General features: G+C 39.6%; 1 protein-coding gene across 1 annotated transcript in view; it reads right to left on the minus strand.

Moving 5' to 3' along the window:
- LOC147260366 (uncharacterized) overlaps positions 1-15,039 on the minus strand; it is a 187,672-nt gene that overhangs the window by 37,110 nt on the left and 135,523 nt on the right. The window contains exons 23-24 of the mRNA XM_086206927.1: positions 5,773-5,841; positions 5,229-5,318 (exon numbers count right to left, since the gene is read on the minus strand). Of these exons, the coding sequence (XP_086063053.1) occupies positions 5,229-5,318; positions 5,773-5,841 (159 nt within the window). The remainder of the gene's footprint in view (positions 1-5,228; positions 5,319-5,772; positions 5,842-15,039) is intronic.

A 15,039-nucleotide genomic window follows, 5' to 3' on the forward strand; every position in this document is an offset into this window, starting at 1 on the left:
TAATAGCTTTGAAGCCCTACTTATGATTTTTTTTTGTAGACTTTTATCCTTCAATCCAAAATTTTTAATAAGTAATAGAAAAAAGGTTTTTTTCACCCCAAAAGTTGAACTTATGCAGTTTTGGAGCCTAGTGTATTTATGACTTATAATATTGAGCATTTTCAGTCACATTCACTCTAAAATACCCTCTGCGTTTCAAATACTGTTGGCAAGAGGTTTTTAGCATTCTAAGGACATCACGATATTGTCTTTTTGCTCCAAACATTCAGCAAGACACATCGTATTATTGAACTGTCATTGAACAGAACTGAACTGTGATTTTGAGAAAAAGGCTTCCAAAGAAAGTGTCCCAGTTCACTGCTTATTGGTGCCTTTACATGCCTACATTTGTAGCCTAACCACCCAATTTGGTGGGTTTTTTTTTTCTTGTTCAGTGACTGAAATCTAGTCTCTGCTGGGCTTTAATGAGTGCATCAAAGTCAGGTTGAATGTTTGAGGTGGAGATGCGAAGCACAGCTGACAGATGATCATCAGTGAGAGAGCTTCTATACCTGGATTTTGTAAACTTCATCATTGAGAATGTTTGTTCACAAATGTAGGTAGAGCCAAAGAGAACCAACATCTTCTGAGCATGTCTCCTCGTGTTTGGAAAGTTCTCCTCCTTAAGAGAAGAGTAGAAATCCAGCAGAAATCCTGACTTAAAGTGCTCTGCCAGTAATGCATCAAACTGCAGGTCAATGAGCTCCAACTGCACATCGCTGGGTGCATTATCTACACTGCAGGCAAAGGGAGAGGATATCATGTGCATTTCATCCTCGATTGTTGTGAGATCTTCAAGTCGCCTTGAAAACTCACCATGCAATGCTCCTAACATGGATGAGTACCTGCAGAGTTGATCAGCTGATGGTGGGATTTCTTTCAGGGTTTGCATGTGAGTGAGAATGTTGGTCTCCAGTTGGCTTGAAAGAAACTGCAGCTTTATCATGAAAGCCTTCACCAGGCTGTGCATTTGATGAACCAAAAGGCCCTTGCCTTGCAGTTTGGTGTTCAGGTCATACATCAGTGCAGTCACATCGACAGCAAATGCAAAATCTGCCATCCAGTCCTCATCTGAAAGCTCTGGGATGTCTTTGTCTTTCTTCTCACAGAACTGTGGTATCTCTGCTTTCAGGTCCCAAACTCTTTTGAGCACTTTGCCCAGGCTGAGCCATCTGACAGCTGTGTGGTAGCCAATGTCACTATGCTCTGACTCATGCTCCTCTAAAAGTGTGACAAACTGTCTGTGATTCAATGCCCGTGCCCTGATGAAGTTTACTATTTTACGAACATCAATAACATGGCCAATTTTTAGCACTGACTTGCATAACACATGTTGGTGTATAATACAATGCAAGAACACCAACTTTTTACCTGCGTCGATTTCAGTCACTTTATCTTGCATGCGTTTCAAAAGTCCAACATTCTTGCCAGTAAGATTTGGACAACCGTCCGTTGTGACGCCTGCTAGTCTGTCCCACTTCAGCCCCAGGGTGTCCAAACAGGCATTTACATCCGTGAACAGATCGCTCCCTGTTGTCGTCCCTTTCATCGGCCGCACTGCTGCAAGCTCCTCCGTAATCTTGAAGTCCGTTATTCCACGGAGAAATATGAGTAGCTGAGCTGTGTCGCGGACATCACAGCTCTCGTCCAAAGCCAAAGAGAAGAAGTCAAAACTTGCCACTTCGTGTTGCAGTTGAAGCTCTAAATTTCCCGCAATTTGCTCGATCCTTCTCGTCACGGTTCGCCTGGACAGCGGGACTTGTTCAAATGCGCCTTTTTTGTCAGGGCGTATTAGTGCTGCAGAGTCCACCAAACACTCTTTGACAAATTCCCCCTCCGAGAATGGCTTACTGTTTTTAGCAATTTTGTGGGATATCAGAAAACTGGTCTTGGTTGCAGCATCACTGGGTGCGTGAAGCTTGGTAAAAAAGCCTTGCTGCTTTTGCAGCTTAGCTAGCAATGCTTCCGATGTCCGCTCCCTTTCAGCATCACTCACGTTTTTGTATTTCTCCGCGTGTTTCGTCTCGTAATGCCGGCTCAAGTTATAGTCCTTAAACACAGCGACCTGCTCCCCGCAAACTAAACACACGGCTTTACCTCCGACCTCAGTAAATAAGTACTTGGCGGTCCATTTTTTGTTAAAGTTCCTGCATTCAGCATCTACCTTTCTTTTTTTAGTAGAACCGGACATTTTTGAGCGCTAAAGTCATTTTGTTACTTGCTTGTAACCATGGAAACAAGGAGCTAATCATCTTGATATACTGTGCGTCATTACGTACGTGAATAAAACAACTTCAAAATAAAAGCACCGCAGTTTTATTCCATGCATGAGGTCAAATGAGAAAACATGTTTATTTTTTAATTTCCAATTAACCTTACGCGGGCCAGTCAGAGTCAAGCAAAGGGCCGTATGCGGCCCGGGGGCCGTACAATGCCCAGGTCTGCTCTAAACTGACCGTAGGTATGAATGTGAGTGTGAATGGTTGTCTGTCTCTATGTGTTGGCCCTGCGATGGACTGGCGGCCTGTCCAGGGTGAACCCCGCCTCCCGCCCGAAAGCTGCTGGGATAGGCTCCAGCCCCCCCCCCCCCCCGCAGGAATAAAGGGAAGAAAATGGATGGATGGATGCATGATAACATAAACAAATAGATTCATGACATGACTTCTGTCCATTTAGGGAATATCTTATTAAATTTCATTTTTTGATCTTGATCTAATGCAGTACTTCTCAAATAGTAAGGCGCGGTGAGGTGTGTGTGTGTTTGTGTGTGTGTGTGTGTGTGGGGGGGGGGGGGCTGTTCATTCTTTCATCATTCAAGTCTCCAGGCACTAGGTGGCAGCAGTGCTCTAACTAAACAACAAGCTGCCATTGTCGGTCGGTTCAAGTGCATCCTACAGAGCAACCTATTGCCCACAATGCACAGCGGACTTCTTCTTCGTCCCCTAAAAACTTGTGGACGCGCGAGCCAAGTTTGTGCCACCAACAGTCTCCCATTCTTATGCAACAGGAAGATTTATAGTCATTGTTGATGACTAAAATTGTGTTCACACCAAAGGCGACACGAATTTTCGCGTGAACACAACTTTACAGGTGTGTTAATGTGCTTAATAATAGAGAATGAGTGAAAGGTGCGCTCAGAGTGGAGTGCAAGACGACAGCCAAGCCAGCAGGTGGGGGCTTTCGTAAGTGCTGTCTACCTATTTGCGGTATCTGTGCTCTGCCAGCAGAGGTCGTGCTTCACCACCAATTTTCTAGGGTGTCTGAATGGTGCCGCCGCGTTTAGGTTGTAGGAGTAGGCTGTAGCGGTAGGTCGTAGCAGTAGGACGTAGGTTGCCACTTGGCAATTCGGACGCAGCAACGGTAACCAGCATCAAAAGACCAAGAAATACTGGGAGCCTGCCTCGCCTTTGGGTTTATCGTGAATACGGTCGGCAATGAGGAAAGACTTGTGTGTGTTTATATGCCTAAAAACTCTGGCAGCGGACAGCATGATACCAAACAAATTATAACAGCACCTGGAAACTTGTCAACCCAGTTAAGTCAGTAAGCCACTGAGCTGTTTTTTTCAGCGATAACTCAAGTATCGCCCACAGGCCAGTTGTTTTGTGAGCGCAGCACACGTAAATAAAAAGCACTATTAGCTTCGTACAGTGTTGCCCACCACAGGGTAAGGTGCAAAAAATAAATAAATTAATTAATTAAAAAAATAAAAAATACACAATAGCAGAGGAGCTCATACTCACGGCAGCATTGGATATGGTCACAATCATGTTAGGTGAGAAAAGTGCTGAGACACTGAATACTGAATTCCTCTTTGCAATGACACGGTCGTCAGATATATGGAGATGCACATTTGATTTTTCATCCTTTCCGGTAAGCTAAATATAAGCAATATTGTTGCAAATTTGGCACAAACAAAAACCAAAAATTAGAAAGTTATATACCTTTATGAAAAGGAATCAGCTAATGAATTTGCCTTCGGGCGAGGGGTGAGGTGTCAGGTCACCAGTCCATAGCAGGACCAACACATAGAGACAGACAACCATTCACACTCACAGTCACACCTACAGTCAATTTAGAGTATCAATCAGCCTCGTCCCCAATTGCATGTTGTTGGAATGTGGTTGAAGCTGGAGTACCAGAGAGAACCCACACAGGAACAGGGAGAACATGGAGACTCCATACAGAATGACCCTGTGCTCGAGCCAGTACCTGAACCTGGAGCCTTCTTGCTGTGAGGTGATAGTGCCAACCACTGCACTACCATGCTGCCCTGAAAAATTATTCATTCCAAAAATTGAATATCTTTTACCATGTTTTTTTGCTGAGGTGGTATTAGTTGAAGTTTGCACTTTCTTTTCATCACATTTTAAGAATTGTTACCATGGATTTTGATGAAGTTTGAAAGAAAGGTTGGTCAGAACAGTTTTGGAGGCAATGCACATCAAATTGCAGACCCTAGATCCTTAAGACTTCTTGGCCAATGGCAGTATTTAGTTATTAGTGCTATTGTTATCCTTTGCAGCGGTCTCCCTTCCAGTTAGTAATGTTGCCATGGTGGCAGTGTTAGTTGGCTAATGGCTACACACACACAAACCTATATTTTTTAAGTGTTTGGCAAGTGCACCATCGAATGCCTTGCTGAATGAACAATTATTAGAGGCTGTTTTTTCCAGATATGTGTAGAAATTGTCACTGCTTTACTTGATTTCTTTGACAGAGATTAAAAGGATCTTATGTTATGAGCAACACATTTTCTACACTGAAAGATCAGAACATCCATGACTCAGGATTCATGATTCAGGATGAAATATGGAAACAAGCTTTAAATGATTATTTTATTTACTTTCATTACATCTATATTCATTATTAGTATTATTGTTATTATTATATATTACCATTACATTTATTATTATCCTAATCATGTCTATTATGTGTGAATGTGTATGTCAACTGTTACTTTGAAAATGGAGGATAAAAATACCCATGACTCTGGAAGTGTTAATCACACTTGACTCTAATTATCATGGCTGTGTGTCCAGGTTACACCAGGAGATATGATTCTGAGAAGTGTGTGTGTGAGTGTGTGTGTGAGTGTGTACTGACATTCATCTGGAGCAGAGGTTCCAAGAAATATAAGAATTTTGTTTGTTGAACAACTGTTTTAATAAACTCTGTTTTGTTTCTACCTTCATCCTGAAGAAGGTGATGCTGGTCAGAAGGTCCACTGTTGACTTAAGGTCATTGAGGCGAGGCTTGCTACTGGCTGGGAAGTTATTCTGAGAACACACAAGTACACACAAACATGTTAACTTGCTTCTGTTAAAGAAAAGTGCTTCTTTACAGACAATGAGTGCAATGATTTTATCCTCCAATTTAGATTGCTTTATGATTATAGTTGAGGTCTTTTGTCTGATTATGTAGTCCACTTTTAATACAAGAATACCGTATGAAAAGAGATAGAGATGTACCATATTGACAAAAGCTACATCAAATATCTTGAGTGACACCAGAATGATCAGAGGATTGGGAAATAAAGAAGTGACTCTTTTAAATATCAAGAGCCAGTTGACAACAGCAGAGCTTTACATTGGGGACAGAATAAAAAAAAAAATAATGCTAATTTCTTGGTTTCACCAGCCATTTCCTTTCTTCCTAAGTAAACGGGGACAGACTGGTACATCCTTGGGATGGACAGAGGCTACAGAGCATTGGTTGAAGGCAGAGACTTACTCGATACATGGAGAGGTCAATACGAAGGGAATTGTGTAGCTGGTCCAGGAGTTTCACAAAACGATCTCTCTAATGGAAAAGGAAAAAAGAAATCAAAGATTGTTCAGACAGTGAAAAAAAAGACATAAAAGCAATATGTAGTTTTGACTCTATGCGTGTGAGATTGCTGCATGGAGGGGTATGACAGAGAAAAAACAAATTTTGTTTGAGAAGTGTATTGAGACATACTCCCTTGGCACATGTCCAAAAAAGATGCTCATGATGGCTAAAAACCAATGCTCTGAGACAGATTTCCAGACTCTAGTTTTAAATGTCCAAGCTCCTATACCTGTATTTGAAATGTCTCCTGTACAAAAAAAAATATGGGATCATTATCAGCACGTATGCAAGTCTGTGCTCCAATCAGATATCACAATTGATTGGTCCTGAAGCAGGAATTTTGCAGTAATCTCTGACTTGTATGACATAAAGAAAATCAATTTTTCACCACTCTAAATCAGTAGCATACACAAAAAGTATAGCATTGTGCTGCCTGCTGTTTCAAAGTGGCAAAGAAAAACTGGTTGAGATGTAATCACACTTGGACAGAGTGAGCAAAATATCAGCAAGTGTCAATATTTCACAGAGTAATATCCCATCAATAAATGGCCATGTGTCCAGTATGAAGGCTGTAGTTGCAGGATGGCAGTCAAAATAGATAATAAACAAATGGCTTCATTCTGTGGATGCATTTGTTGACATTTTAAAACCTGGACCAGGCAGCACAACACTTCATGATGTCATCTCACATCCACACATAATGTACATACACTTGGTAAGTATTTACATTCAGTATACTTGTATGATAATAATCTACAAAAATCTTGGGATCAGTATTTTAGTATTGGCTGATATGCAAATTCAGGTATCAGAATCAATATTGTTATGTAAAATCCTTTAGATTTATGTCGTTCATCTCAGGTATAAACATTGTGTTGTAATCAACAAAGGTCTGAAGATGCACAAATGTCACCTATTAAGACAATAAGGGCAAAAATAAGATGAGTGCCACCTTTTTGGACTACATTATGGGTTTAACATATGACGCACGGGAACCTGTGAGTTTGTTTTAGTATGCAAGATTCTATTCATCAACAAAAGTTAGGACACTGGGGATTCTTGATGAGAACTAATTCAAAGTGTTCATTTTTTCTGTGTAGCTGCTGTCGATTTTAACCTTGAAAAATCAATTTTTTACAACATAAATTTCCTATTGTTTTTGTTTTCAGAGGTCTAAACTTTTTCTTTTAAATATCCATCCATCCATTCTCTTCCACTTATTCCTGTTAAGGGTCGTGGGGGGCTGGAGCCTATCCCTGCAGCTTTCAGGCGAGAGGCGGGGTTCACCCTGGACAGGTCACCAGTCCATCGCAGGGCCAACACATAGAGACAGACAACCATTCACACTGACATTCATACCTACAGTCAATTTAGTGTATTTAATTAGCCCAATCCCCAATTGCATGTCTTTGGACGGTGAGAAGAAGCCGGAGTACCCGGAGATGCTAACTCCACACAGAAAAATCCCCTGCCCGAGCTGGGACTCAAACCCAGAACCTTCTTGCTATGAGGCGAGAGTGCTGACCACTGCACCACCGTGCAGCCACAGCCTTTTAAATATTCCTTTACATTATCTCATATCATATCTCTGGCCTATGTATGCTTTGATTAGACATTGTCTAATTGTCTAGAGTTTGTCAAAATTAGATGACCACATCATAAATCAAATCATGCACAAACTTACTTGATAAAATTAAGATGGAAAAACTTAGGTATGTAGGAGGTAGTGGTGGTGGTGGTGGTAGTGGTGGGGCCTCCAAGGAAAATGTTTGGGAACATGGACCTAGACAACTAGAGCCTGGAATGTCCAGCAGCCAACTGTCAGTGATACTTTGTATGTGAATGAAGATTTACACGTTTTTCATTTGAAACTAAAAATATTAATTACAGATGAGTAAATTCTTTTCTCCACTCATCATCATTTTAGTTCAGGTGTTATTTGTGTGTGTCATGCACAGTGACTTGCAAACTCATTTACATTTTCTCTCATATCCTTTTGAACAAATGTGTTTATACATCAGGCAAATAAAAATAGCCCTAAAAATGAGAGGAGATTGTGTTCTGCTCTGGTGGGAGTCACGACAAAGCTGAAAAACTATCAAGACAAAACGAGTTTTATCTAACAGTGAAAGAGGAGGAGGTAGAAAGAGAACCCAGCTTTCAAGACTCCAGTGAAACTTACTGGTTGCAAACATTTATAACATCAACGTCAAACCACCACACTGCAGTTTACTTGGACAGCAGGAGAAAAGTTCTTTGGATATCTGTCAACCATAATCTTTCTCTTCCCCAAAAAGAACCTTGGCTTAGTTGCATAGCAGTTAATGTACGAGTGAATTGTTTGTATACTGGAAAGTCAAGTCAAGTCAAGTCAAGTCAGTTTTTTATAGCGCCAAATCCCAACAAAAGTTATCTCATGACACTTTGCAGGTAGAGCAGGTCTAGAACCACGCTCCTTCAGTGAATCTACACCCAATGAAAGGGCTTCCATTTGTTTATGTCTAGGGATTAAAGAATGAATGATAGCCAGCATTAGTTTGGCATTAGAGACTGTTAAAATTGCCAAATTCCAATCAACTCTTGAAAGATTTCACTTATGTTCTGTTTTGAGGGCATATGTGTATGTGTTTGTGTGTGTTATAGTTCAGTCTGTTCACACTCCTGACGAGTCAATAAGGAAACTTGGTCAGTGGCCCATCACATCAAACTGTGTCACCTTAGCTACCCCTCTGGCCTCAAGCACTGGTTTTTACGGTTGTTATGGCCTCTAGTGGCCATAGTCATTAATGGATAGATGGGACATACAGACACCAAACTCTGTTCAGCTTGATCCTACTTCCAACAGCAAGTTTACAATTCTGCTAATTATGATTTAAAGTGGGAATTGCTAAAGAATAAAATTAAGACAACCATCAACAATGCAGATCCCCTATGTTTATGAAGAAAGATTCTTTTATACAAATCTTTTAGCTGAAGTCTCTCTGCGCAGTAGTACATTCATCCATTTTCTACTGCTTATCCTGTTAAGGGTCACGGGGGGGGGGGCCTGCAGCCTACCCCAGCAGCCTTCAGGCAAAAGGTGGGGTTCACCCTGGATGGGCTGCCAGTCCTTCGCAGGGCCAGCACATATAGACAGACAACCATTCACTCTCACGGACATGCCTATGGTCAATTTAGAGTATCAATCAGCCTCGTCCCCAGTTGCATGTTTTTGGACTGTGGGAGGAAGCTGTGCTGCCAATCTCTCTTCCACTTACTGCCTTTCACACAGTGGCTTCCGCCTACGGTAACATCACATACATGTACTTTTAGGATTTACTGATTACATATTGTCTTTGATTAAGTAGAGATTAGTAGGGATTTTATTCTTTAATCTTCACACATCAGATAACCTGATTTATTTTCTGGTATGTCTCTCATGAAATATGGATTGTGCTGTTCTGTTCAGTATAATTATGTATATGTTTGTGTATTTTTACCACAGAAATTACAATCATATAATGCTCCATTGTATAAATGAAAAAATTCCATGGTAATTATCAGGTATATTATCATTAGGCTGTTGTGTTTTGTATTGTATCATAACCTGTTGCCAAGTGACCTCAATAGTTAATGTATGGCATGAATCTGGTGTGCACATCAAAATGTTACCCCTATTAAAAATGAAATGTAATCTTTCTGTTCTGTGTCTCAGTGTCTGACTGTTGATTCCACATGTCTTTGATCCCACAAACGATCATGAGATTACACAAAAATACATTGTGCTATGCTTGTGTCCTCACCAAAAGTGGCCGGCCAAACAGTGCCACAAGATGTTTTCACTTTTTTACCATTGCTTCTACATAGGTTTGTCTGTGTAGGAGGTTGAATTTAGCATGATAGACACTTACAGACAGATGGTTTATACAATCCCCTGCTTAGTATTTCTTTTCCAAAATGTGTTCATGGAGGACTTTCAAGATGGTTCTGTGTAAAGAACTACCTCTTATGTAAGGTTATTTTGATCCAGCAATCTACAGTACATGAGCTTTTTAAAGGATGTGCATGGTCCCCCCTGTGTGATTGATTAAGAAAGCTCCACAGTTCCAATTAAAACTGTCAACAACAAGGAAAGGACAAAATTGCCCTGACTTTAACAAACTAAATTCAGGTCCTTCCCTAAAGCAGAAATATCTTTAACACACTTCCATGCCCACTATCAAGTCATCCACCTCTATCCAGGATGAGTCCTAACTGCCTTCATTGCCTTGTTGGGCCTCTCCACATGATGAGAGGCACGTTCCTGCCATCAGGTTGACTGCACTGATGAACGTTCCAGTCCTATGCTGCTATTGCAAGATGAATAGGAATCATAAAACTGCTGACATTTGTACCAGTGGATCAGAAGTGTGATTAATTTCTGTTTTAATTCAATATAATTGGTATTAAAGCCTGAAGACACCACCCTAATAATTAAGCAAAGATGGTTGATGGATAAGTCAGTTTTCATCACCGCTGAATGAACTTACATGAACTGTCTGTTGGTTTTGGTGGGGAAAACGTATGATTATGATTGGAGAATGACGGTTTTATAAAGACTTAATTTTGTCAATGCCAGATGTCAAGAAGCCTTTCTGGTGGAAATTAAGGAGTAGATTTCTTTGTGACTGATTTTAAATTCATCTTTGTAAGACATTAAAATGAACTGGATCCTTAGAGAGTACAGACTTTGTTTTTCCAACCTACCAACAATTTCAATAAAACAATAAAAGATTTCACTCACATCTGAGGTTCCACCAAATAACTTTCCATCTGTGGGATTTAAATTTAATTGATAAGTAATAAACTGTCAAGTTCTCAGTTACTGCAGTTAAAACTACAGGGTGGCTTTCTCCACAATTCTTAAACTTCAGATATTAAAAAAACATTCCTCTGTATTTGGCGTGCATAATCAAGATCTGACTAAAATGATAACTTACACTGAAAAACATTAATCGTTCACTATCCCACCTATCATTGAGGCATCATTTTACATTTTGAGTTTTATCTTTGAACTATCGTACTGACATAATGCCCCATTACATTTAGTGGCAGATCCAGAATCATATCTTTCCCCCCTCAACCAGGAAGAAACTCTCCATCACAGCATTGACAACGGAACAACTCCTAATTGAACAGATTCAGGATTTGCTCAGAAATAAAGAACAAGATATGGAGGAAACTTTGTTTAAACACTCTTCACTGTTGGACAGGTCATGGAAGGACAGACAGATCAGGCCACTCAGACACTAAAACAGATGATCATTGAAAAGACACATGGGCACGCATGCACACACACGCGCGCACAATCACACGCACACACATGTCCTTGTATTTATATCTTTGTGAGGACTTTCATTGACGTAATACATTCCCTTGTACCTCACCCTAAACCTAACCATCTCAACTGACTGCCTGACCCTAACTTTGACCCTAAACCTAACCAGACAAGGTTAGGGTTATGGTTATAAGAACACACACACACACACACACACACTGGGTACCTATGACACAACTGTCACTTAAACTAAAGAGATTAATTGAGAAGTGATTCCTCAACATCAGAAGAGTGGAGAAACATCTTTGTGGCTGAAGGTGCTGTAATAATACAGGTACTTGAGGCTGACGTAGTGGAGAAGAGGAGAACAGAGGGAGCGAGAAGACAAACACAGCAGATGAGAGGAAGTTTTACAAACTAGAATATCACCTTGTTGCCATGGCAACAGGTACAATAAAATTGGCTTGGACAATTACTTGAGCCTGGAAAGAAAAACAGAAGCTGAAGCAAACAAGGAGGGAAATAATATGTGTTTTTCAATGTCTTTGTTTGGAAGAAACACAGCAGCACCAGATAGGAGAGAGTAAAAAAACAAGTCTAGCCGAGCAGAAGCAAAAACATCTTTCTGTGTGTTTGCCGGCATGGTCTGACCAAAGATGACAAAATCAAGACAAGAAAAAGGAAGAATTCTGAATGATTATTTGTTACCTTTTGGGTTCAGTAATTTTCTTTTCATTTGATTCAGGATCATTTTTAGCCGCCTGTTTTTTCCCAATATTTGAAAAACGAGCAGGAATGAATGAATGTATAATGAAGTGGGACAAATGTAATTCAGTGTCACGTTTATCAGTAACAACAGGAAATCTAAATATAACAATTGCATAAAAGAAAGAAGATATCGCTGCTATAGATTTATTATTATATTTGTTAATAAAGTTGTGCATCCCACTCATACAGACATACAGATAATTTGGCAACCATTTGATGTATGGATGGTCACAATCATGAACCGTTGTTGTCGAAACGCAATGGAATATTATCATGATACTCTGCCTACAATAACGATGTCACATAAACAACTTAACAAAATAACAATATTTATAACAGCTGTTTCATTAAATAATCAACATTTGGCACAAGTGTTTCGATACTGCATTGGGAAGTATCACGATACTGGTGTATCAAATCCCTACATTTGCTTTGTTTTAACCCTTAAATTCCCTTTGGTTCAATTAAACTTCAATTTAGAAACTGTCAACAGGACAAACTAATTTGGCTTTTTCTAACTCAGAATGTGAGCAACTTTATATAGTAGCGGATCATTAAAACATTTAATTCAAATTTGGGACCCGAACAGAAATATCACCAACAGTAAACATGCAGTGATACACTTTTCAGTGGTGAACAGAGTATGCAAAAACTATACTTTGGTAAACGTAGAGAGGAGAGAAGGGTATCTATGTTTGCCTGGTACTAAAAGTGATGAACAATAAGCATATTTCCCAAAAAATTGGCGTGTTCCTTTAAGTCACAAGCACTGATTTCTCTCTATCATTCTAGCCATTCACAATATGTTTAGCCTATCATCTACTTACTGTGTCATTCTGCTCTGATGTGTGTATGTGAGAAACCTGGGCCCTTACTTGTCAGTCTGTCGGACAATTAGATGTTGTGCCAAGCTTCCTATCCCAAATCATCACTTGATTCTAGTCTAATGTGCATAATCCATGGAATCACTGACAAGTATGTATATCCATCTGTCTTCCAAGAACAACATTTATTCTATTCATTTAATTAGATATACCCTTATTCTACTTGTTATCTCAAAAACTGAATAACCATCAAATAATTTCAGTGTGACTGCTCTTCTCTAATCATTCATGGAAGGAGCGTTCTGCTGCTCAATTAACTGGCTTTCTCTTCATAAGCCAGACACCTAGAAATGGCTCAATACAAGTCAGTGGAACGTAATGAGACCAATAAACTTATTACCAAGCTGGCAAAAACAAAAACAAAAACAAGACATGCACATGGTGAGGTGCAAGTTGGGTTGTGTCCCGGACCCATTAAAGCAACAACATGCCACCTGCAGTAAGTTGTATATCACTCAGCTCCCAGTAGAGGAAATGAACAACTGCCAAGGATCCCAGGAGTTATTCAGACCCCCTTGAGACACCTCATGCCATCTATCTTAATCAAACTGAGGCTCTCCTATTAAGGCTTTCATATTGTTGATGACCCAGGTTATCTGCTCAGAGAAGCCTCGTGATACCTATTTTTGGTCAAACTGAGGCCACTGAGCCACACTGAACTGCATGTTTCTTCTACCAATGTCTCACTGTACATGCAGGGTAGTTGAAGCCAAACCAGCTAAAAAAAAATAGTTCGATCCCTGTCAAAACCACTGCAAGTAGATGAATAGACTCTCTTTTCTGTAAAAATAGAGTAAACAGCATTGTAGAAAGTACAGCTGGGATATCCCAGTCAGGTTGGGGTACTGACATTATTTACTACTGTGCTTATTTTATGCACAAAAATAATTATGCTGATCAGCCGACCAATCATATCATACTTTAACCTGCACTCTGCCTCTGATGAACAGTTTACCATACATTAAATATATCTTATGAATGTATGACTATCTCCCTGTAGCTGTGTCTGATCATCATGAGCTATATTTTCATAAGCTTTTTTGAAATGAATGCGTGGATGTGTGTTCTTAGATGACTGTAAGATTGATCTCATAACAATTTTCTGACTTCACCACGTCAAACTGAGTTGAAATTGTGCACACACAATGTCAGGCTGACGTGAGATTTGATCAGTGCCTCCGCTCAGGTTCATATTGATCAAAGTTGAGATCTGCATTGGAATGATTGGACATCTGTTTCCTGTTGTACATTCGTGTGATAAATGAGAGCCGTTGTATGAAGATGGTGGAAAATTAATGTGTTCACCAAAATTTTGTAGGGAGTGTATATCAATCACAGATGAACACCTGTATCTACAGTAAGGTCACTTGATCTATGACAGGAATGCCAATTAAACCAGTTCCCATTGCAGAAAAAGGCCAGATGGTATCAGGTGTTAACAGGTTTTGGGGAAGGGGCTTTATTCATACAAAAACTTTTACCTCAGTCATACAGTATGTTTCCATGATTTAGATTATTTCATGTGTTTATTGTTTATTTCTAATATATTTTTGTGTCAATATCATCCATGTTCTCCACATGGTTACCAATTTTCTGGTTTTCAACTTTAGGACAGATTGCATGACATCACAATGTTAACTGAACTAAAAGCTATCTTCACATTTCTAAATCTAACCATATCAAGAAAAAAGACTTCAGGTGAATGTGTGGGTGAGCTAAAAGCAGACTGAAAGGTTATGAGGAAAAATGTTTTTACAATGAGCTGAGCCTCAAAAACATCGAGACATTATTATGTTTGAGTGAATCACAATGTTCTTAAAAGACATAACAACATAAATAAAATAAAATAAAATATTTCATCCACAAACAATAAAATAGATCCTCCCTTGGCAGTAATATGTCACTATCATTACTTTCAACTAATTGTGGGGCACTGATGGCCATTTTATTGTAATTTGAATTGAAGGTATGTTTTTCTGCATGCATTGCAAAATGAAGACCATTGAACGAAGACAAAGAGCCTTTGAGACAAGGACAGGTAAATTACTGAACGTGGTATATACTTTTGGCTGGCAAATATTTGTTAGATAAACACTGATCACATTACAGCTGCTTTTGTTTCATTATGATGTACAAATCTTTAATGTTTACCACTTGTGCTGCATCAGAAGAATATTCAACAAATTCTAAGTGCATGGCAAATAAGCCAGAGACAGCTCT

The sequence above is a fragment of the Aulostomus chinensis genome, chromosome 6 (assembly GCF_037954235.1).
Source record: "Aulostomus chinensis isolate RoL2024-O1b breed Wild chromosome 6, RoL_Achi_v1.0, whole genome shotgun sequence".
Classification (NCBI taxonomy): Eukaryota; Metazoa; Chordata; class Actinopteri; order Syngnathiformes; family Aulostomidae; genus Aulostomus; species Aulostomus chinensis.